Source organism: Danio aesculapii, chromosome 2, assembly GCF_903798145.1.
Source record: "Danio aesculapii chromosome 2, fDanAes4.1, whole genome shotgun sequence".
Lineage (NCBI taxonomy): Eukaryota > Metazoa > Chordata > Actinopteri > Cypriniformes > Danionidae > Danio > Danio aesculapii.
In genome coordinates, this window is record NC_079436.1 from 53,424,678 (window position 1) to 53,449,164 (window position 24,487).

At 36.1% G+C, this 24,487-nt stretch overlaps 1 protein-coding gene across 2 annotated transcripts in view; it reads left to right on the forward strand.

Annotated features, from left to right (window-relative positions):
• The window catches only part of LOC130214090 (CUGBP Elav-like family member 5), a 323,679-nt gene that overhangs the window by 238,755 nt on the left and 60,437 nt on the right, over positions 1–24,487 (forward strand). For both annotated transcript variants that reach the window (XM_056445676.1, XM_056445677.1), the window contains 2 exons: positions 5,498–5,577; positions 18,658–18,816. In XM_056445676.1, the coding sequence (XP_056301651.1) occupies positions 5,498–5,577; positions 18,658–18,816 (239 nt within the window). The remainder of the gene's footprint in view (positions 1–5,497; positions 5,578–18,657; positions 18,817–24,487) is intronic.

Here is a 24,487-nt window from a genome sequence, read left to right on the forward strand (position 1 = left end):
AGATTGGAAGATTCGTCACTTTTTCATAGACACACATTTGCCCATACCAATTAATTATTCTTATTACTTGGTGTCAGTGCAATTGTAAACATTATTAATTTTAACATTTGTGTGGCTGAACAGTACATAACCAAAAGTAACATAAAAAATACTTATAATTTAAATGTCATCAACGGGAGACGAGACATGATCCATCTAACTGAGCTACCAAGGACTGTTGAGTACTGTGTCGCAATGTATCGCAATTGGTCAAACTATGTAATTTTACAATTATAGACTCATGTTATCTTGAGCCTTTGAACTCGTGTTAGCTTGTGTGACGACAAATCCTTGTTCCTCTAATATGTGCCATGTAATACTCTAATTACTTAAAATAAGGTTTTCAATTGAGATGTTCAATAGCATATCAAATATAACTAAACCAAACAAAGCAAAACATATGGTTTGACCATAGACTGTAAAAGATGTGGACATAGTATCCGTGAGGTCACCCATAGGTTTCTGAACAAAGCAAAAGAAGCTACAAGTAGGCGTGGCCAACCTTCGCCATTTTGTTTGCATGTCATTACACCAACTGCGGGACAAAGGCAACAAAGCGGAGAGTGAGCGGAGCTACTGACGCATGCTGGCATTTTGCTTAGACGGGCTTTTCTGATAAACGCTTATTACTTCATTGCCTGCGACTCGATTGTGTTCTGACCACATGTGATTGGTTGTACACTATATCAATAAAGTGTTTAGACTTTAAAAAACACTGTTGTAATACACTGAGCCACTAAAAATTGTTCTTATGACATTTTTCAATCGGAGGAAAATGTGAATTACATCCAAGTACTTCAAATATATAGTCTGTGTTAGTAAATGCAAGGCTATTTATGAAATCCAGGCATAACACTGTATGACAACGCTTCAGATGACTGTTCTAGAGCCTACAGCTAATAAATCTGTCAGATTCTGGAGTGCATTAGAGGTCTAAAGAAAATTATAAATGATCTCAAATAAAACGAATACATTTATAGAGATGGTATATAAGTATATAATTTCACTCACCTGGAAAATGGAGGCAACTTGAATGATTTGTGAGCACAATTAATTGCACACAGCATGCTATAGTATCTGATAATTGTAGGAAATAATTCCAAAAGGCAATAGAATGTGTAAAGCCGCATAAAACAAAACAAAAATATGATGTATATGCCGAGTTCAGCGGCTAATCAGCCGGAATCAGCTGAGGTGACGAGACAGTAAGCAGCGAGACGTAGCTGTCACTCAAGTGACCACGCCCTTAATTATGAAGTCTTAATATAACTTCATAAAAACGAAACGGATGAGTTACAAAAAATCGCCACAGTTGTAATGAAGGGTAATATTAGCTATATGAACCAAAGCCATCTTTTGTATCAGCCTGTAAACATGTTTTTATCAGCTATAAAATTGGCCAATTTACCATGCAGTCAGAAATCATTTGGATTTCCTGGAGCCAGCCCCCAAAGGCGAGTCGATGAATTGCAGTTTTAGTTACTTCCGTATTGGCTTCCCGAGGGAGAGTGGGAGGTTTCCACTTAGTTTGTCTGATAAATAAATCAAAACCGACTCTGACGTGTGTAGTCCTGAATAGCTCAGTTAGATAAGTCAAGTGTGCTGAACCTTCTGACTATACGAGTTTGAATCCCGTTGATGACATTTAAATTATAAGTATTTTTATGTTAATTTTGGTTATATACTGTTATATACTGTTCTGCCACACAACAAACATTTTATTAATAATGTTTAACAGTGACACTGACACCAATTAATAAGAATAATTAATTGGTATGGCCATGTTTTGTAGCTGTAAAAAAAGTGACAAATATGCCAATCAGCAAACGTGAATAGTATATGTCTGGAAAGGGTCACCAGTTAACACAGTCACCAGTTAAACTGTAACACCACAACACAAATCGATTGTGTGCATTTTCTTTTACAGTGTAGTCTTAGTCTTTTCAAACACACACACACACACACACACACGCACACACACACACACACACACATACACTTTGTGATGGCGTTTCTCAGTGTTAACCCGTCAGAATGTGTTAGGGAGAAGTTTTCTCCACTGAAACGCAGCAGACAGGAATTATTTACACCAAACTGCGATCGCCGTGTCCATTAACTGAGCTCATAGGGAAAGCGGGTCAGAAAAGGTCAATGGTGTTTGAAAAGTGTGAAGAGAGAAGAGACTCAACTCAACATGAAATCATGAAGATTTGATGATCAGCAGATCCGTTTGGTCACATGACCTCACGCTGCACTGAATCTGTTTAACCCTGTAAAGCCTGATGCAAGTGATACTGTACACTCACTGACATGCTGATGTAGATTTTATTCACGTGTTTTTAGTTCGAGTACACTTCACAATAAGGTTTCATTAGTTCATGTATTTAGCAACATGAACTAATAATGAACAACACTTGTACAGTATATATTAGACATAGTTTAACATTTAAAGGAGCTGTGTGTACGTTTTTAACTCTTTTAAATCATAAAAATACTATAATATGTTTTTAGATATTTAAGAAACATGCTTGGTGAACATGTTATACAATGTTAACAATGTTATATATTCTGCTTTGAAAATGTGTGTTACGTGCCTGAACGTATGTCTTTGTTTTGGTTCTTTTAACCCGCCCACTGCCAGTTTAGCCAGTTATATTTCAGTACCTCGGGTTGCCTTGTTGGAAAACAGAGTATTTTATTCATTCATTCAGAAAGGCACTCAAAGTATGCATCCGTGTACCAAAATGTGACCTCCGGTGGACAGTTGCAGCCTCCGAAATGAGACACAGATTCAGAGTTCCACATGAGGTGGTTATTAATTAGCAAATAATATAAATATTACGAACATAAACATTAGGTGAGCAGGAACATTGTAGCCCTGTGTCCTAACAGCATGACAAGTAATAAGATATGCAGTGATAAGCAATTTGGCTGTTTGCACCAGACAAAACACGACAGGAATTTAAATGCAGCCATTCAGAAGCACAGAATAGTGCACTCACTGCACTCCAACAAAATGGTAAGGTTAATAATCTATTTCATACATATTAACCCTCTTTAACATTATTAAATGTACATGCTGAATCACTGATATGTGTTGGTTTGCACAGTTCTAAAGTTCAATTTCAAGCAGTTTATTTTATTGTCAAGATCTGAGGTGAACTATCTGCTGCTGCTTTCAGTAATATGGTAATAAATGTAACTGTAAGAATGGGTTTTAACCGCAGCAGTTCGAACTGTAGTTTTGCCAAATGACTAAAAAGTCATTAGTATTGATGGGAAAAAACTGATCATTTCTAGTCAAACCATTCTTCTGCATTCTTATACCAAAAACGGAAAGAATGGCAGTATTAGTAGCTTAAAATATGGGAGAGCGTTCATATTATGTGATTGTATTGTATTGCAATATGGAGCAAATTGAGTGTTGATGTTAAATCAAAAGTAAATCACAAATACTTGAAATTGAAATGATTTAATGACAATAATTTGCTATGGTTACAACTGAATTAGTTACAAATAACTGTATAAAATGGAGGGAGAGACAAAAAGAGCAAGCAGGCCTCAAAGAGGCAGAGAAGATAGCCGCCAGAGCAGGAGAGGAACAGAGCAGGAAAAGAACAGCCCAGGAAAAGAGACAGAGCAAAGTTTACCAGCTGTTTTGTCTCTTCCTTGACCATGTGACCAAAGCCCAAATACTGAGACATTCAAACTGACCAATTAACATGTGACCACATCGTAAAACCCCCAAAGTCCACACACCAGGCCCTGATCTAAGAGAAAAATACATGTTTTGCCATAAAAACAAATGCATATGATAATTGTCATTCCTACATCATGTAAAATGGCATTCAAACTCACATTATCAGCATTTAACACTGAATAAAGCAGATGAGGTGTACCTGAGGTGATCATTGTTCATTCTGCTGTACACCTTTGAGAAATAGAAACCATTTCTAAAATACAAATTTCAGGTGTTGATTAGGACAAAAACTCCTTTTAGTATGGAAAATATTCCTTCTATCATGTGCCGTTGCTTTTAGTTAGAAAGCGGTTGAAATCTGCCTTAAATCAACCTTTAGGCTTGACAGTCAAGCACACTCGAAGGAGGAGCCGAGTGAAAATGTGTCTTGATCCAGGAGTGCAATACCTAGTTCAACCACTGGGTGTCAAACTTACACACTGCACCCAAGCGGCAACCTCCTACTCTCCCTCGTGAAACAAATACATAAGTAACTGGAACTGCAGTTCATCAAGATTTCCGCTAGTTCTGGCTCCATAATAGAGCACATTTCTATTGAGCCCACTGTTAACATGGCCAAATTGACAGCAGAAAAAAAGGTGTTTTCAGCCTGGTACAAAGAACGATTTTGGTTCATATAGCTAATATTACCCTTCATGACAACTGTGAGGGGGGTGAACTTTTTATAACCCATACGTTTCGTATTATATTACGTTATATTGAATCTGCATAATTAAGGGCGTGGCCAATTGAGTGACAGCTAGGTCTCACTTCCGGTTGATTAGCCGCTGAATATACATCATATTTTGTCTTGTTTTATGTGGCATATATCATTTTCTTTAGACCTGTAAAGCACTCCAGAATCTGACAGATTGATTAGCTGTAGGCTCTAAAACAGTCATCTGAAGTGTTGTCGTACAGTGTTATAGCTGGATTTCATAAATAGCCTAGAATTTACTAACACAGACTATATTTGAAGTATTTGGATGTAATTTGCGTTTTCCTCCTATAGAAAAACATAAGAACAATGTTTAGTGGCTCAATGTATTACAGCAGTGATTTTAAAAGTCTAAACACTTTATTGATATAGTGTACAACCAAGCACATGTGGTCAGAACACAAACGAGTCGCAGGTAATGAAGTATTAAGCGTTTTTTCCAAAGAAAACCCTGTCGAAGCAAAATGCTAGCAGGCGTCTGTAGCTCTGCTCAAGCTCTTCCTCTTTGCTCTTGTTTGGTATTCTGCAGTCAATGCGATGGCTCGTGAACAAAATGGTGACGGTTGGCCATGCCTACTTGTAGCCTCTATTGCGTTCTTCATTAATGGGTATCATCATGGATACTCCATCCATATCGTTTACAGTCTATGACTACACCTTTAATAATGCGTTCTTAATCAAAAACCAAATTGAATCTTGTTAACATCAGTTCATTAGTAGTTAGCATGAACCAAACCAACAATTTAGTGAACCTCTACTGTACTGTGAATCTTTACTAATGTTAGTTAATGAAAATCTTGTTCTGCTTTAATGTTAGCAAGCACAGTTTTGGGATTTTAATAAGTAAATGTTAAACTTTGGATGTACAAGATCGTTAATGTTAGTAAATGCCTCAACTAATGGACCGTTATTGCGAATAAGTGTTTTTTTTTTCTCACCTGCAGTGCTGGCTTCACTTTTCTTCAGATGACCTCCTCATTATTGCTTGTGTTTGTTTTCAGGTTGTGCCTTTGTAAAGTTTTCGACACACACTGAGGCTCAGTCTGCCATCGGCGGCCTTCACGGCAGTCAGACCATGCCTGTGAGTACAACTACACACTCTTACACACTATTACCACTGGAGGTGCACAATATATCGCACATATATTTTGTTTCGTTCTTTAAATTGAATATGAACGTCATAAAGGAGTGGAAAATGGAACGGCAGTAAACCAGAAGCACGGAAGATTGTCGGACACACAACTATTTGACCACTTCATGCATTGTTTGGTGATAGATTATTGTTTTATTACGAATTTGATACAACGTTTGATATATAATGCATTTTTTTTTATTGGTAAATTATCTGTTTAATAAGCAAGAGAATTGCATGAAAGTGAACGGATTGAAGTGGGTTCAAAATCAATATCAGCTACTATCAGACTTATTTTATTTGTAAATAGTAGGGCTGAACAATATATCGTTTAAGCATTGATATCGCAATATGTGTATCCACAATAGTTACTTCGCAGAATTAGATTGTTTAATTCATTCATTTTCCCTCAGCTTAATCCTTCTTTTTATCAGGGGTCGCCACAGCAGAATGAACCGCCAACTTATCCAGCCTATGTTTTACACAGCGGATGCCCTTTTAGTACTGGGAAACATCCATACACTCTCCTATTCACGCACATACACTACGGCCAATTTAGTTTATTCGATTCACCTAGCCCATGTGTTTGGACTGTGGGGGAAACCGGAGCACCTGGAGGAAACCCACGCCAACACGGTGAGAACATGCAAACTCCACACAGAAATGCCAACTAACCCAGCCGGGACTCGAACTAGTGACCTTCTTGCTGCGAGGTGAAGGTGCTATCCGGTGAGACACTGTGTCGCCCAATTAGATTATTTATTAAAGATTAATCATTTTTGATTGTTCTCACAAACACGCGCGCACACACACACACACACACACACACACACACACACACACACACACACACACACACACACACACACACACACACACACACACACACACACACACACACACACACGTGGAGAAATAAATGCTGTGATGAACTACTGTAAACTGCTGTTTCCAGATCAGCTCAACCTTGAGAGTAATTATCCTCAAATGAAACGTTCAAGGCCATATCTCACACTCACACACACACTTTGCATACCGATAATTAAAGGCATTTGCATAGTCGACGGTAGAATGGATGAGAGGAACGAGGCATGGGGAAAAAACTGGGTTTGTTCTAAAACCTTATTGAGCGCCTGCGTTTGGTGAAATCAAAATCATTTCTTGTCTTTTTTATTTGTTTGTTTTTAGTTTATTTTTTTTGTTTATTAAAGTTGATTTGTTAGCCTGGTCTCTTTGTTCATGCAAATGTTTTTGTCCATCTTGAATGATGCTGAAACTGATATTGAAACATTAAAAGACTGTTACATATTTGCAGGATGTCAGCCAGTCAGCGAGATTGTCAGCCGGTTATCATTGTATGAAAAATTATTTGTTATAAATAATATAATAATATTAAAATCACAATAAATACTACATTTATTTATTTATTTATTTATTTATTTATTTATTTATTTATTTATTTATTTATTATTTTATTTATTTATTTATTTATTTATTTATTTATTTATTTTTTATTCATTATTCATTTATATTTATATTTATATTAATATTTATATTTATATTTATATTTATATTTATATTTATATTTATATTTATATTTATATATTTTATTTAGCTATTTATTATATGTGTTTACATTTATATTTATTATATTTATTTATATTTATATTTATTATATTTATACATTTTATTTTTATCTATTTGTTATATTTATATTTATTATACTGATTTATTTAAATGTATACATATTTATTATTTATCATTATTTATTTATTTATTTATTTATTTATTTATTTATTTGTTTATTTATTTATTTATTTATTTATTTATTACAGTTTAAATCAGAATTACTAGCCCCCCTGTTTATTTTTTCCCCCAATTTCTGTTTATCGGAGAGATTTTTTCAACACATTTCTGAACATAATAGTTTTCTCATTTCTAATAACTGATTGATTTTATCTTTGCCATGATGACAGTAAATAATATTTGACTAGATATTTTCAAGACACTTTTATACAGCTTAAAGTGACATTTAAAGGCTTAACTAGATTAACTAGGTTAATTAGGTTAACTAGGCAGGTTAGGGTAATTAGGCAAGTTATTGTATAATGATGGTTTGTTCTGTAGACAGTTGAAAAAAATAAAGGGGCTAATAACTTTTACATTAAAATGGCTTTTACAAAGTTAAAAACTGCTTTTATTCTAGCCGAAATAAAACAAATAAGACTTTCTCCAGAAGAAAAAATATAATCAGACATACTGTGAAAATTTCCTTGCTCTGTTAAACATCATTTGGGAAATATTTAAAAAAGAAAAACAATTCAAAGGGTGCTAATAATTCTGACTTTAACTGTATTTCACGATACAGTACCATTTCTGTAAATTCAATCAATTAATAATAGTTTATATACTGATAACAATTTCCTGTAGAATCTACAGTAACTTATTGCAAATCATCTGCAGCAAAAAAGCTGTGTTCACATTTACAGAGCCATTTATCTTGCTGCTTATGTATTGTACATCTTTACTGTAAAATATACAGTAATTTTCACAATGCAACTTTATAATACAGTAACATACTGCATAACTGTCCTACGGTAAAATACAGTTCATATTACAGTTAAATGCTGTGTAATTTATAAAAATCGTTAACAGTGTATATTGACCACATGTAAATGTCTATAAAATAAATGTTATAATATAGTAAATGCTATAAAAATAAATAGAGGTTAATAATCCAGGAGGGCTAATAATTCTGATGTATATATAGCACCTTTAATATTTTCTATTTATCTACAGTATGTCTGATGATGCTCAAACTGCAGTGGCTTTTCTGTGCTGCTGGTGATCAGATTTTCCTCATTGATTTAATTTTCTGTTTAAGTGGGATGAAATGCCATCAGAGCTGAAACTACCAGCTGCTCACCCTGAAATTTGGCAAAAGGTCTAAATCCATAATAAAAGTCGTACCATATCAAAGATATAGGTCAAAATAAATGAGAAGAAGCTTGGTGAAAACAGCACACCTTAATCACAGATGGTCTACTTGCCCTGTAATTTTGTGCAAGGAAAAACACAGACTTGTTTGATTCAGTCGTAATTAAAATCACAAAGTAAGTCTGTGAAACACATATTTACCTGACCTCCTCCGGTTTGTCTTTCAAAGTCACGAAATGTAATTCCTTTTAGATTTTTCTTCTCTACACATTCAGAAATAAATGCGCAATAGCTGTCACTGGAGCAGTACCCATTCCAAAAGTAATTTTTTGGTAGGTTTTAATTACTTATAAGTACATTTTAGGTACTAATATGCATCCAGTAATTAATCTGGGGCTGCCATTAATCTGAGGGGGGGGATGGGGGGGGGAGGGCTAATAATTCTGACCTTGACTGTATATCGTCATCAGGATATGAGTTGACATATCAAATTATGAGATCTTTGTCATTTTTGTAGCCTAACCCTAACCTTAACCCCAACTGTTTAGAAGTGTGTTGTCAGTATATATATTGTTATCAGGATATGAGATGATTTCTATCATGATATAAGATTTTTGTCATTTTTGTGGCCTAACCATAACCCTAACCTTAACTGTTCAGAAGTTTGTTGTCAGAATATATATATCGTTATCAGCATATGAGATAACTTGTATCATGATTAGAGATTTTTGTCATTTTGGTGGCCTAACCCTAGTCCTAACCTTAACCCTAACTATTCAGAAGTTTGTTGTCAGCATATATATCGTTATCAGGATATGAAATGATTAGTATCATGATAAAAGATTTTAGTCATTTTTGTGGCCTAACCATAGCCCTAACCTAAACCTTAACTGTTCAGAAGTTTATTTTCAGTGTATATATATTGTTATCAGCATAAGAGGTGACTTTAATCATGATATGAGATTTTTGTCATTTTTGTAACGTAACCCTAGCCCTAACCTTAACCGTTCAGAAGTTTGTTGTCAGAATATATACATCATTATCAACATATGAGATAACTTGTATCATGATTAGAGATTTTTGTCATTTTGGTGGCCTAACCCTAGTCCTAACCTTAACCCTAACTATTCAGAGGTTTGTTGTCTGCATATATATATCGTTATCAGGATATGAGATGATTTCTATCATGATAAAATATTATAGTTATTTTTGAGCCCTAACCTTAACTGTTTAGAAGTTTATTGTCAGTATATATATCGTTATCAGTAAATGAGATGGCTTTCATCACGATATGAGGTTTTGCCATTTTCGTGGCCTAACCCTAGCGCTAACCTTTACCCTAACTGTTTAGAAGTTTGTTGTCAGTATATATATATATCGTTATCAGCATATTAGGTGACTTTAATCATGATAAGAGATTTTTGTGGCCTAACCATAGCCCTAACCTTAACCCCAACTGTTCAGAAGTTTGTTGTCAGTATATATATTGTTATCAGGATATGAGTTGATTTCTATCGTGATATAAGATTTTTGTCATTTTTGTGGCCTAACCATAACCCTAACTTAACTGTTCAGAAGTTTGTTGTCAGAATATATATATCATTATCAACATATGAGATAACTTGTATCATGATTAGAGATTTTTGTCATTTTGGTGGCCTAACCCTAGTCCTAACCTTAACCCTAACTATTCAGAGGTTTGTTGTCAGCATATATATCGTTATCAGGATATGAGATGATTTCTATCATGATAAAATATTATAGTTATTTTTGCGCCCTAACCTTAACTGTTTAGAAGTTTATTGTCAGTATATATATATATATATATATATATATATATATATATATATATATATATATATATATATATATATATATATCGTTATCAGTAAATGAGATGGCTTTCATCATGATATGAGGTTTTGCCATTTTCGTGGCCTAACCCTAGCCCTAACCTTAACCTTAACTGTTCAGAAGTTTATTGTCAGTGTATATATATATATTGTTTTCAGCATATGAGGTGACTTTAATCATCATAAGAGATTTTTGTCATTTCTGTGGCCTAACCATAGCCCTAACCTTAACCTTAACTGTTCAGAATTTTATTGTCAGTGTATATATATTGTTATCAGCATAAGAGGTGACTTTAATCATGATATGAGATTTTTGTCATTTTTGTAACATAACCCTAGCCCTAACCTTAACCTTAACTGTTCAGAAGTTTGTTGTCAGTATATAATCGTTATCAGGAAATGAGGTAACTTTAATAATGACAAAAGATTTTTGTCATTTTCATGGCCTTACCCTAACCATAACTGTTCAGAAGTTTGTTGTCAGTATATATATCGTTATCAGGGTATGAGATAACTGTAATAATGATGAGAGATTTTTGTCATTTTAATGGCCTAACCCTAATCCTAACCTTAACCCTAATTTTGTTGTCAGTGCACTTTATACTGGTTGCTGGTACAAGTTTTCATTGTACTTCAGATGCAGCATATAAAGGCTGTTGTCTATGTAAGCAGCAGTACACTAGGGTGTGGAACAGAGCCAGCGAGCGAGTGTTTAGCTGTTCTGAATTTCAGGGACATTTTGATAGTTCCTCATTACACATTCAGAGCCATGCGTTGAGTTAGCCGAGTCTCATTAACAGCTCAGCCTTAGAGTTTGTTTGAGTCCTGCAGAGCGACTCTTTTCATCACGGCAATTTTAATGCATTCAAATATTTCCACAGCATTTTACACCTTGTCACAATGATGTTCAGTGTCAGGTCTCAGATCAGTTCTGGCGATCTGGCTACCTAGAGAGTTGCATTTTAAAATATACCTTTACAAAATTTGCAAACATTTGGTGCTTTTCCCTCCTGACTTTAAATAAATGCAAATTTAGAGTATACAGTGCATACGTACTGTATTCATAGCGCTTCACTTTTTCCACATTTTTCACATTATGTTACAGCCTCATTCCTAAATGGGTTAAATTCATTTATTTCCTCATAATTCTACACACAATCCCCATAATGACAATGTGAAAAAAAAAGAGTTTTTGAAATTGATGCAAATTTATTAAAAATAAAAAAGCTGAAAAATCACATGTACATCAGTATTCACAGCCTTTGCCGTGAAGCTCTAAATTGAGCTCAGGTACATTCTGTTTCCACTGATCATTCTTAAGATGTTTCAGCAGCTTTGAAATTTCTGTTGCTCTGAAAGTTCCAATGAGCACAGTGCCTCCATCTTCTGTAAGTGGAAGATGTTTGGAACGACCAGGATTCTTCCTAGAGCTGGCCGCCCATCTAAACTGAGTGATTGGGGGAGAAGGGCCTTAGTCAGGGAGGTGATCAATAACCCGATGGTTGCTCTGCCTGAGCTCCAGCTTTCTTCTGTGGAGAGAGGAGAACCTTACAGAAGGACAACCATCTGTGCAGCAATCCACCAATCAGGCCTGTATGGTAGTGTGGCCAGACGGAAGCCACTCCCCACCTGGAATTTGCCAAAAGGCATATGAAGGACTCTCAGACTATAAGAAACCAAATTCTCTGGTCTGATGAGACTAAAGCTTAACCCTTTGGAGTGAATGCCAGGCGTTACATTTGGGGAAAACCAGGCACCGCTTATCACCAGGCTAATACCATCCCAACAGTGAAGCATGGTGGTGGCAGCATCATGCTGTGGGGATGTTTTTCAGCAGCAGGAACTGGAAGACCAATCAGGATAGATGGAAAGACGAATGCAGCAATGTACAGAGACATCCTGAATGAAAACCTGCTTCAGAGTGCTCTTGACCTCAGACTGAGGCGACGGTTCATCTTCCAGCAGGACAATGACCCAAAGCACACCGCCAAAATATCAATGGAGTGGCTTCACAACAAATCGGTGAATGTCCTTGAGTGGCCCAGCCAGAGCCCAGACCTAAATCCTATTGAACATCTCAGGAGAGATCTGAAAATGGCTGTACATCGTCACTTCCCAACCAACCTGATAGAGCTTGAGAGGTACTGCAAAGAGGAATGGGCAAAAATTTCCAAAGACAGGTGTGCCAAGCTTGTGGCATCATATTCAAAAAGACTTGAGGCTGTAATTGCTGCCAAAGGTGCATCAACAAAGTATTGAGCAAAGGCTGTGAATACTGATTAACATGTGATTTTTCAGCTTTTTAATTTGTAATAAATTTGCAACAGATTCAAAAACTCTTTTTTCACATTGTCATTATGGTGTATTGTGTGTAGAATTATGAGGAAATAAATGAATTTAATCCATTTTGGAATAAGGCTGTAAAGTAAAAAAAAATGTGGAAAAATAGAAGCGCTATCAATACTTTCCAGATGCACTGTAGTGGTAGCAATAAATGTATAGAAGCTTGTTTATTCTGCATGGAATTAATAATAGAAAGAACTTTTTTATCTCATAAGAGTTTTTTAAATTCTCAAAATAAATCATACAAAATAAAATAAATATATATACCTTTATGTTCTACCTTTCTAACTACTTTTTTTTAGATTTCTGAGTTAAATTTTATTGAGGTTTTCCACAATTATATATTTTTCATAATTCTGAGTATCGTTTAATTTTTTTTAATTCAGTTTATTCATTGATTCATTCATTTATTTATTCATTTATTCATTCATTGATTCATTAATTAATTCATTTTCCTTAGGCTTAGTCCCTTTATTTATCAGGGGTCGCCACAGCGGAATGAAGAACCAACTTATCAAGCATTTGTTTTACACAGCGGATGCCCTTCCTTTGCATACACACTCATTCACACACATACACAATGGCCCATTTAGCTTATTCAATTCAGGAAAACCCACGCCAACATGGGGAGACACAGACATTGTTGTCAGTATATATATTGTTATCAGGACATGAGATGACTTATATTGTTATACGAGATTTTTGTCGTTTTTGCGGCCTAACCCTAGCCCTAACCTTAACCCTAACTGTTCAGAAGTTTATTGTCAGTATATATATATATATATATTGTTATCAGGATATGAGAAGACTTATATCATGATATGAAATTTCTGTCCTTTTTGTGGCCTAACCATAGCCCTAACTTTAACCCTAACTGTTCAGACGTTTATTGTCAGTATATATATTGTTATCAGGATATAAAAAGACCTATATCATGATATGAAGTTTTTGTCATTTTTGTGGCCTAACCACAGCCCTAACCTTAACCCTAACTGTTCTGAAGTTTTTTCACACAGAACATTCAAACTTCACACAGAAATGCCTACTGGCCCAGCTGGGACTCAAACCAGCAACCTTTTTGCTGTGAGGCCACAGTGCTAACCACTGAGCCACCGTGTCGCCCCTTGTAGCAATTAGTAATTACTAATTATTTAACGTTCACTTATTTAGTACATCAAGTCAGACTAAATTCAAATAAGAAGCTTAGACAACTATATCTGAATTGAATATGTTAATAAGTCCACACGTACAGTATTAGAATCAATGATTGAGTGTGAGCTTGTCTCCTGCTCTGCAGTGTTTCCGTGTGGTCTTCAGATCTTCAGGGTCTCCTGAGGGGAATCTGGTGGCCTTTAGGGCCGATCGATGTGCTGTGGTTGAACAGGTCAGGGAGATAAAGGTCAAGAGCCGCAGTAAATCATCAAGAGCCTTTTAATGAGTTCACATCTGCACTGCACGTTTATTAGCATCAAGAGAGCGCAGCCAATTGAAAAATGGCAGATTTAAACATATAACAGATTACAGAGATGGGAGTTTCACTGAACACTGAAAAAAAAGAAGTCTATGATTGTCTGTTTAATCTCCTTTCATCTATGGAATACTTTTGGAGTGTTTATGGAATATTTCTTTTACATGCAGTAATAATAACCTCCTAGGGCTTGAGTGTCCACGTACGAGGACAGCACATTTTAGCTCTTAAGAGGCTATTTAAAATACTTTGAATTTTGTTGCAGACATACAGTGTCATCCTGCAACTGTTTTGCAGGATATTAAATGTCCCAAACCTTATTTTTTAACTGTCCAAAATTAAAAATTTGTACTCTGATAGTCAAAGCAAGTTAAAAAAAATAAATTCTATGTTAAATATGCATTAAAAAATTCAGGAAAAATTATTTTATGTAAATTCAGACCACGAGTCCACGTATATGGACATCACTTTTCTCTAAAAATAAATCAAATCAAAAGATGATAGAATTTGATTCTAATTAGGTTCTAATAAGCCCAAAAGAGCAAAGAGAAATAAAAAAAATGCATGTACAAAAACACCTTGGGCCTTAAGAGGATAAAGGAAACCATTGTTTATTTAGTTGTATTTTTACAGTATATTAGTATAGTTTTACCCATAGCCGGCCCTCCCTGTAAGTGAACTAAGTGGCTGCTTAGGGCCCCGCCACCACAAGGGGGCCCCCACAACCCGCTAGTAGTGCGAGCCGCTTCCTTGCTGAAATCATTTTTATTTGCATTTTATAAAATATCTTCATTGACAGTGCTTTAGTGCTTAAATATTTATACATTTTCACTGAAAATAAAAAAAATCACGGCTTTATTAAAGTTTAAATTGTTTTCGTGTAAAAGTCATGTGATCAACAGGAAGCTCACAGCATCTCATTTCTCATGTATTCTGTGTTCTCGCACAGTGTTGCCAACTTAGCAATTTTGTTGCTAGAGTTAGCAACTTTTCATACTACCCAAGCAACTTTTTTTTTTCAAAAAGCACCTGGCAAAAAATTTAGCCATAACATTCAATTGGCTACTTTTAGCCATTTTTAACATTCATTAGAATCAGAATCGGTTTTATTGCCAAGTGTGCTTCACACACACAAGGAATTTGTTTTGGCTACAGAAGCTTCCAGTGTACATAAAGTGACAAGTGACAACACAAAATAAATCTGAAAAAATAAAATAATAATAATAAAAAATGATGAACATTAAACAGATGCGGTTAGTCAAGAAACCTGGATGTTGTATGTACAGATTGTTATAATATACAGGTTATAAGGTGCTGTGTACAAGTGCGAATGTAGAAAGTATTGCATTGTATATTGATATAAGGTGCTGTGTACAAGTGCGTATGAGAAAGTATTGCACATATTTATTGCACAGTAGGGGAATATTTAACTGTTCATAAGGTAGACAGCCTGAGGAAAGAAACTTTTCCTGTGTCTGGCTGTTTTTGTGCTCGGTGCTCTGAAGCGCCGACCAGACGGTAACAGTTCGAACAGGTAGTGTGCTGGGTGTGAGGCGTCCAGAGTGATTTTGCGAGCCCTTTTACTCACTCTGGAAGAGTACAGTTCTTGAAGTGTAGGAAGGGTTGTGCCAGTGATTCGTTCAGCAGTCCGGACTATTCGCTGTAGTCTACGGAGGTCGGTTTTGGCAGCTGAGCCGAACCAGACGGTGATTGAAGTGCAGAGGATGGATTGGATGACAGCTAAGTAGAACTGTACGAGCAGCTCCTGCGGCAGGTTGAACTTTCTCAGCTGACGAAGGAAGTACAGTCTCTTCATTTGGTTACTTTATCAATTTTGAACATTCATTTGGCTACTTTTAGCCAATTTTGAACATTCATTTGGCTACTTTTAGCCATTTTTACCATTCTTTTGGCTACTTTTAGCAATTTTGATCATTCATTTGGCTACTTTTAGCCATTTTTATATTCATTTGGCTACTTTTAGCCATTTTGAACATTCTTTTGGCTACTTTTAGCCATTTCAAACATTCTTTTGGCTACTTTTAGCCATTTTTACCATTCTTTTGGCTACTTTTAGCAATTTTGATCATTCATTTGGCTACTTTTAGCCATTTTTACATTCATTTGGCTACTTTTAGCCATTTTGAACATTCTTTTGGCTACTTTTAGCCATTTCGAACATTCATTTGGCTACTTTTAGCCATTTCGAACATTCTTTTGGCTACTTTTAGCCATTTTTACATTCTTTTGGCTACTTTTAGCCATTTTTAACATTCTTTTGGCTACTTTTAGCCAATTTTAACATTCTTTTGGCTACTTTTAGCCATTTTTAACATTCTGTTGGCTACTTTTAGCCATTTTGAACATTCTGTTGGCTACTTTTAGCCAATTTGAACATTCTTTTGGCTACTTTAGATATGTTTGAGTTGCGATTACGCAATGATGTCATCACGCAAAGTAATATGTTAATAAGAACCTATTTATTGTGCGTCTGGATGTAATGTTTTAATCTAATATAATACACTATAATACAAGACATGATGGGCTTACGCTTGTCAGATACTACATGATGACGTCACTGATATGCAAATTCTCATCTGGCAACATTTAGCTATACTTTTCGGCAGGCTTTAGCTACTATTCATTGGGAATAGTTGGCAACACTGTTCTTGCGGTTCGAGTTTGTTTTTCCAAGGTAACCTGCAAAACCAAAGGTCACCACAAGAACGCAAGCCCGTACACGAACACAGCCATGGCCTTTGCTTCATTGCCTGCTCCATTTATATACCTGATTTATTTTAAAAATTGGACCGCGAAAATGAAACGAAACTAATGTTATTCTTCAGATGTAGAAAAACTGAGGACAAAAAATAACAACGAGAAAACACAAGCACAACATCAATTTTAGCATCACTTTTAAGTCCTAATGATGATGTCTAACAAAATCTAATAGCACATTTATTGAAAATAGGCAATTACAGATTAATAACCGTCACCTACTTATATGAAATATTTTATTTTTTCTGGTTTTACAGACCCGTTTTTAGTCTAAAACACATTTTACTGAAATGTAATACTGAAGCGTCTTTAACTGACATATTTTGCACACTGGTAATATTTTTTTCCTGACACCTGTTTATAAAAGTTATGTCCTAATTCAATTAATCATAGTTTAATCATAATGAAGACACATAATTAATCATAGTTTAAGCTCTGGACCCTGCATCTCCAATTTAAGGGAACAGGGAAGGAGACTGAAGGGGATAATAAAATTAGCGTTTGGATATCAACATTAACCCAGTATTTGTTGCTTCCCTTTTTCTATGTTTTTTTCTATGAATATTTTTCATATTTACTTTATATCATTTGCTTATTGATTTTTGTATATAAATGAATCAATCTTTGCATTAATGTTAATTATTTTGTTGTTGTTTTTAATGAGTTTAAAATCTATATTTTATTACTAAGTAGTGCATTTTTACTTTTGACTAATTATTGTTCAGTGTGGTTTTATTGCAGGGATTTTACTTTTGGAATTTGTTAAAACAAAACAAAAACAAAAAACCTAGAATCTTTTATAAAATCTTCATTTTGTGTTTGCAAAATTAATAAAATATGTTTTAAAAACTCTAGAAGAATGCAAAGTAGGAATCACTGGTCCCTTTATTAAAGATAGTTTAATTCTTCATTTTTGAAGCTGCTTGTAACATGGGGAGTGACAGACAACTGAGGTGAGGATCCACGTGCAGGTTTATTGGATAGTCAGGCACGCAAAGGTCAACACAGGTGCAAACAGATGTATAAATGCAATCCAGAATCGTAGTCACTATTACAGTCGAGAGGTCGGAAGGCAGACAGCGAACAGGGACAAAAGTATAAACGAGACTAGGAGAACGCGTTGAAATGTCACTATACAGATAACAAGACTCGGCAAGGGAAGTGAGTGTGTGTGCTGCTTAAGTAGTGTGTGTAATCAGTCCAGAAGCAGCATCAGCTGTGGGAGTCTAATCAGTGGAGACTTGGAGCAGGTGTGTGTGTGTGTGGCATGACTGAATATGTAGTCCATAAGTTGTAATGTGAATGTGAGATCCAGCGATCTTGGGAGTATGATCGCTGGTGATCGTGACACTGCTAGTTGATAAAAACAGTGCTGTTTTAAAATGTCCAAGTTATTCAGAGAGTTATGAAGTAGAAGAAATCATGCTTTATTTTTCTGTTTCATTGATTGTATTTAATGAGCAATAAAATCAATATGGGGCGGTTTGCAATGGCAGTACTCCACTATTTAGAGCAAGGTAAGGCCCCAAAATTATTCTGCTTAGGGCCACCAAATGTACAGGGCCGGCCCTGGTTTTACCTGAATTGTTATATTTTTAATTTAGTATTTTTTGTAGTTTAATTCCTGTGTGTGTGTCTGTGTGTGTTCAGGGCGCGTCATCGAGTCTGGTGGTGAAGTTCGCTGACACTGATAAAGAGAGGACGATCCGCCGTATGCAGCAGATGGTGGGTCAGTTCGGCATCTTCAACCCCAGTGTGGCCCTGCCGTTCAGCACCTACAGCAGCACCTACAGCACCTACACACATGCGGTGAGCAAACACACACACTATCTTTGTCACACACCACTCAAGATGTTTATTTAATTCAATACAAAAGAACAATAAAATTGACAGTTTACATTGGTTTTGCATTTGGAATATTTGGCTTTGTATGGTGGCTGAGAAAGCTCAAACACACTGCAAGAAAAAAGACATGCATATAGAAAAACATAGAAAATACCTTCTTCAGTTTGACAACACGCACAATTCTCACAACATGATGCTTGTTAAAACAATCAGTCATTTGGGGGAGTGGCTATCAGTCATTAAGGGCAGGGCCACACTTTTTAGAGTGTGGCCATCAGTTCTTGTGCGTAGGCCCACACGAAATCTGCCCGCACAGAATTCCGCCGATTTTTAGCCCATCATTGATTCTGTTTATTTACTTGTGTAAATGTGTGTAAATTTATGTTTAGTCAATTTTTTTATTAATTTCAGTTCTATTACTGACTAATATGAAAATATTCATATGATTTATTTAGAATATACTTTGTACAGTCATATTTTCTGTCGTTTAGTGGAGATATTATATGATAGACTTGCTTTGTTTACCAAATAAAGTGCATATAATAGGAATTGGATTGTAAACATTAAATAAAAGTAAAAAAGGTATTACTTTTTATTTATTATATTAAGGTTTTAGTAATGATACTCCCAAAATAATACCGCAGAAAAATGTCCGCAGATTCTGTCTGGCCCTACTTATAGGGGAGGCTTTTCAGTCCTTTTGGGGTGTGTCTATCAGGCATTTAGGGCAGTGGCAATCAGTCCATAAGGGTGGGGCTATCATTCCTTTTGGAGTGTGACTATTAGACATTTAGGGCAGTGGCAATCAGTCATTTGGGCGAGTGGTGATCAGTCTTTTAGGACGTAGCTATCAGTCCTTTAAATGAGTGGCAATCAATCCTTTAGGGGAGTGGCAATCAGTCCATTAGGGTGGAGCTATCAGTCCTTTTGGGGTGTGACTATCAGACATTTAGCGGAGTGGCAGTCAGTCCTTTAGGGTGTGGCAATCAGTCCTTATGGGCTAGGCTATCAGTCCTTTTGGGCTGTGACTATCAGACATTTAGGGTGTGGCAATCAGTCCTTATGGGCGGGGTTATCAGTTCTTATTGACAGGGCTCTCAGTCCTTTTGGGGTGTGGCTGTCAGACATTTAGGGGAGTAATAATCAGTCCTTATGGGCGGGACTATCAGACATTTAGTGAAGTGGTGATCAGTCATTTGGGACCTTTATAGTGTGGCAATCAGTCCATATGGGTAGGGCTATCAGTCATTTAGGGCGGGACTATCAGTATTTTAGGGGAGTAGCAATTGGTTAATGACTGGGTTATCAGTCCTTTAGAGGATGACTATCAGATGTTTAGGGGAGTGGCAATCAGTCATTTCGGGGAGTGGTGATCAGTCTTTTAGGGTGTGGTAATCAGTCCTTTAGGGGAATGGCAATCAGTCCTTATAGGCATGGCAATTAGTTGATTAGGGTTGGGCTATCAGTCCTTTAGGGCGTGGTGATCAGTCCTTTAGGGAGTGGCGATCAGTCCTTTAGGGGAGTGGCAATCAGTTGTTTAGGGCTGGTCTATCAGTCCTTTTGGACGTGGTGATCAGCCCTTTAGGGTGGGGCTATCAGGGCATGTTTTATTTCTGCACTTTATTTTACTCACATTTTTTTATTAACTCAAAGATCTCAAACGATTTCTATATACACAAAAGGCCTGTTTCTCAAATATTGTTCACACATTTCAAACATTTATTTATTTGTTTACATTTTATTTATTTTTCATATAAAGTTTTAGTAGGTTTATGACATGCTTTTTATTAGTGATTAAATTATTTAAATGAGTTAAGATTAGTTTTTTTATTAGATTTTATCTCCAGTTTCGATTAATTGTTTGCGTTAAATAGTCTAAAAGATTAATTCCATATAAATTAAATGACTAAATATTATCCTTGCGTCATTTAGCGAAAAACATGATTATTTGTAACCCTATTTCTTGCTGTTTTCCTTCTGCCGTTCATCATTTAAATCAGCTTGGCATCCACGTCTGGTTTCTTGACATAATGTTTAAATTTAATCTGTTTCACTGGGAAATACATAGATGTGGAGACAGATCTCAAATATTATCAAAAGAAGCTTCATCACGCTGGCCTAGTTTTCTGTGTGGTTAAAAAAGCCAAACGGGTCTTTGAGTAATTCATCTTTCTTAGCCCAATCCCACTTCATTTATGGGATGGATAATGTATTCAAAGCACATGGATTTCAGTGCATATTCATAAGCGTATTACTTGAACCGATAACGGCATTAGATACAGATTAGGCCTGTGATCTGATAGTGTGGAAGTTTGCTGCTGTTTTAAACACTTTTGAGCCTATGGAGGATCTGAATCACGTGTCTGACGCTCTATATATAGTATATACCCTGCAGACGGACTGTTTTAATTACACCACGCTCAAGTGTGTGTGTGTGAGTATGAGTGTGTGTGATGTTTGAAACCTCAGCTTTGATTTTATAATCCATATGATCCTGGGCCAGAAGCATGTGTGTGTGGACATACTGTGATTTCTGTGTGCAATTCCTTCTGTGACGTCTAAACATGGAACCGACAGAAGGAAAACCCCCAGGAATCCCATTATCCACCTGTTCTGTGTGCCTGTGCACAGTAAATACAAGTATCCATGTAGAAACACACACACACACACACACGCACACACACAGATACAGATACAACCAGAATCATACACACAGACAGAATTGTACAGCTATCTTTTTGGGGACTTACTATAAATGTAATAATGTTTATACTGTACAGACTGTATATTCTTTCCCCCTCACCAACCCTACCCAAAATACCCTCACAGGAAACAATTAGCATTTTTACCATTTCAAAATATGTCATTCGGTGTGATTTTATGAGCCATTTTACTTATGGAGACCAAAAAATATCCCCACAAAATCAAAATTTTCTGGTATTGCTGTACTTGTGGCACATTTAGTCCCCACAACGTTAGGAATACAAGGTGAAAAAACCACACACACAGTGCAACGGAAGGAAAACTGGACAAGGAAGTTGAGTATCCACATGCAGTTTATTAAACAGAGGATGGTAAGACAGGCAACGGTCAAACAGGTACAAACAGTATTATTAGGGTAATCCAGAAGCGCAATCAGAAACAGGAATGGTAAATACAGGTGGCAAAACAAAATCAATGAGAAAACCAATGGGACAATAGAAAAGACCAGGAAAACACTTGGTAATGCTACAGAAATGTTTTTGTCTTTAAAGTCCTACTATCAGTCTATCATGAGTGTCCAGCTGTGTGTGTGTTTTCAGGGGCGATCAGGAACTGGTGCGTGAGTGCAAAGACTTCCGGGAGTTGTATTTCATTTAGTGGGCGATGTATAGTTCTCCAGTGAACTAACTGCAAGGCCTAGATCACTGGTGATAGTGACATGCAGGTACACTTTAAATTAGCAAGCAGGCCAATATTGTTAATTAAAACTGCTTATTGTTAATCGTACTAGTAATATTAAAAATATTTTGTCAATTGAAATAAATAAAACTGCTGTATATTTTACAGTTTTGATGAAAAAAAGTAATCTAGATTTCAGTGTTAACATTTGAAATTTTATTTTGTGTTTTCCATTGAATTATCCTGGAAGCTTTGTGTTGTTTTGCCTTTTTTTTCTGTTGTAGTACTTTGACTGAAACTGATAATAAGTGATGCTTCGTCAACCATCTAAAACATAATATATATTTTCAGTTTTATATATATGTTTTTATCAATTTTTATTTTAAATAGTATTTAATTATGATTATTTTAGCATTAGAAGCTAAGCTTAATGAGAAAATGACAAAAATGAGACCCTTAACAACTTTCTTAGTTTTTATATTCACACAGTGTTGGGGAAAGTTACTTTAGAAAGTATTGCTTTACAATATTGAGTTACTGCCCAAAAAGTAGTTGCATTACTTAGTTACTTTTTATGGTAAGTAATGCGTTACATTAATTTTGAGTAACTTTTGCCTTACTTTTTATTACCTGGCTTAGGCTTGATCTCTTTCAGAACTATTTGTTTTCTTTTTTAGATAAAGGAGATCTGCAGATAACAACTCATTGTATAACTCCCTGACCCCTAAGCTTAAAATGCTGTAAATACAAATTATTGAAGGTTTACAGTGCATCTGGAAAGTATTCATAGTGCTTACACACAATATCCCATAATGACAATGTTAAAAAAAAGAGTTTTTGTAATTGTTGCAAATTTATTAAAATAAAAAAGCTGAAAAATCACATATACATCAGTGTTCACAGCCTTTGCTCAATACTTAGTTGATGCACCTTTGGCAGTAATTACAGCCTCAAGTCTTTTTGAATATGATGCCACAAGCTTGGCACACCTGTCTTTGGGAATTTTTGCCCATTCCTCTTTGCAGTACCTCTCAAGATCTATCAGGTTGGATGGGAAGTGACGGTGTACATTTTCAGATCTCTCCAGAGATGATCAATAGGATTTAGGTCTGGGCTCTGGCTGGGCCACTCAAGGACATTCACCAAGTTGTTGTGAAGCCACTCCATTAATATTTTGTCTATGTGCTTTGGGTCATTGTCCTGCTGAAATATGACAATGAACCGTCACCCCAGTCTGAGGTCAAGAGCACTCTGAAGCAGGTTTTCATTTAGGATGTCTCTGCACATTGCTGCATTCATCTTTCCCTCTATCCTGACTAGTCTTCCAGTTCCTGCTGCTGAAAAAAACATCCCCACAGCATGATGCTGTCACCACCATGCTTCACTGTTGGGATGGTATTAGCCTGGTGATGAGCAGTGCCTGGTTGTCTCCAAACATAACGCCTGGCATTCACTCCAAAGAGTTCAATTTTAGTCTCATCAGACCAGAGAATTTAGTTTCTTATGGTCTGAGAGTCCTTCAGATGCCTTTTGACAAATTTCAGGCGGGGAGCGGCTTCCGTCTGACCACTCTACCATACAGGCCTGATTGGTGGATTGCTGCACAGATGGTTGTCCTTCTGTAAGGTTCCCCTCTCTCCACAGAAGAACGCTGGAGCTCAGACAGAGTGACCATCGGGTTATTGATCACCTCCCTGACTGAGGCCCTTCTCCCCGATCACTCAGCTTAGATGGCCGGCCAGCTCTAGGAAGAGTCCTGGTGGTTCCAAACATCTTCCACTTACAGATGATGGAGGCCAATCTGCTCATTGGCCTCTCAGAGCAGCAGAAATTTTTCTGTAACCTTAACCAAGCCTTGTGCCTCGAGACAATCTTGTCTCGGAGGTCCACAGACAATTCCTTTGTCTTCATGCTTGGTTTGTGCTTTGATCTGCAAAGTCAACCCTGGGACCTTATATAGACAGGTGTATGCCTTGTCAAATCATGTCCAATCAACTGAATTGACTACAGGTGAACTCCAATTAAGCTGCTAAAACATCTCAAGAATGATCAGTGGAAACAGAATGTACCTGAGCTCAATTTAGAGCTTCATGGCAAAAGCTGTGAAAACTGATTTACATGTGATTTTTCAGCTTTTTTATTTTTAATAAATTTGCAACAATTTCATAAAATCTTTTCACATTGTCATTATGGGGGATTGTGTGCAGAATTTTGAGGAAATAAATTAATTGAATCCATTTTAGAATAAGGCTGT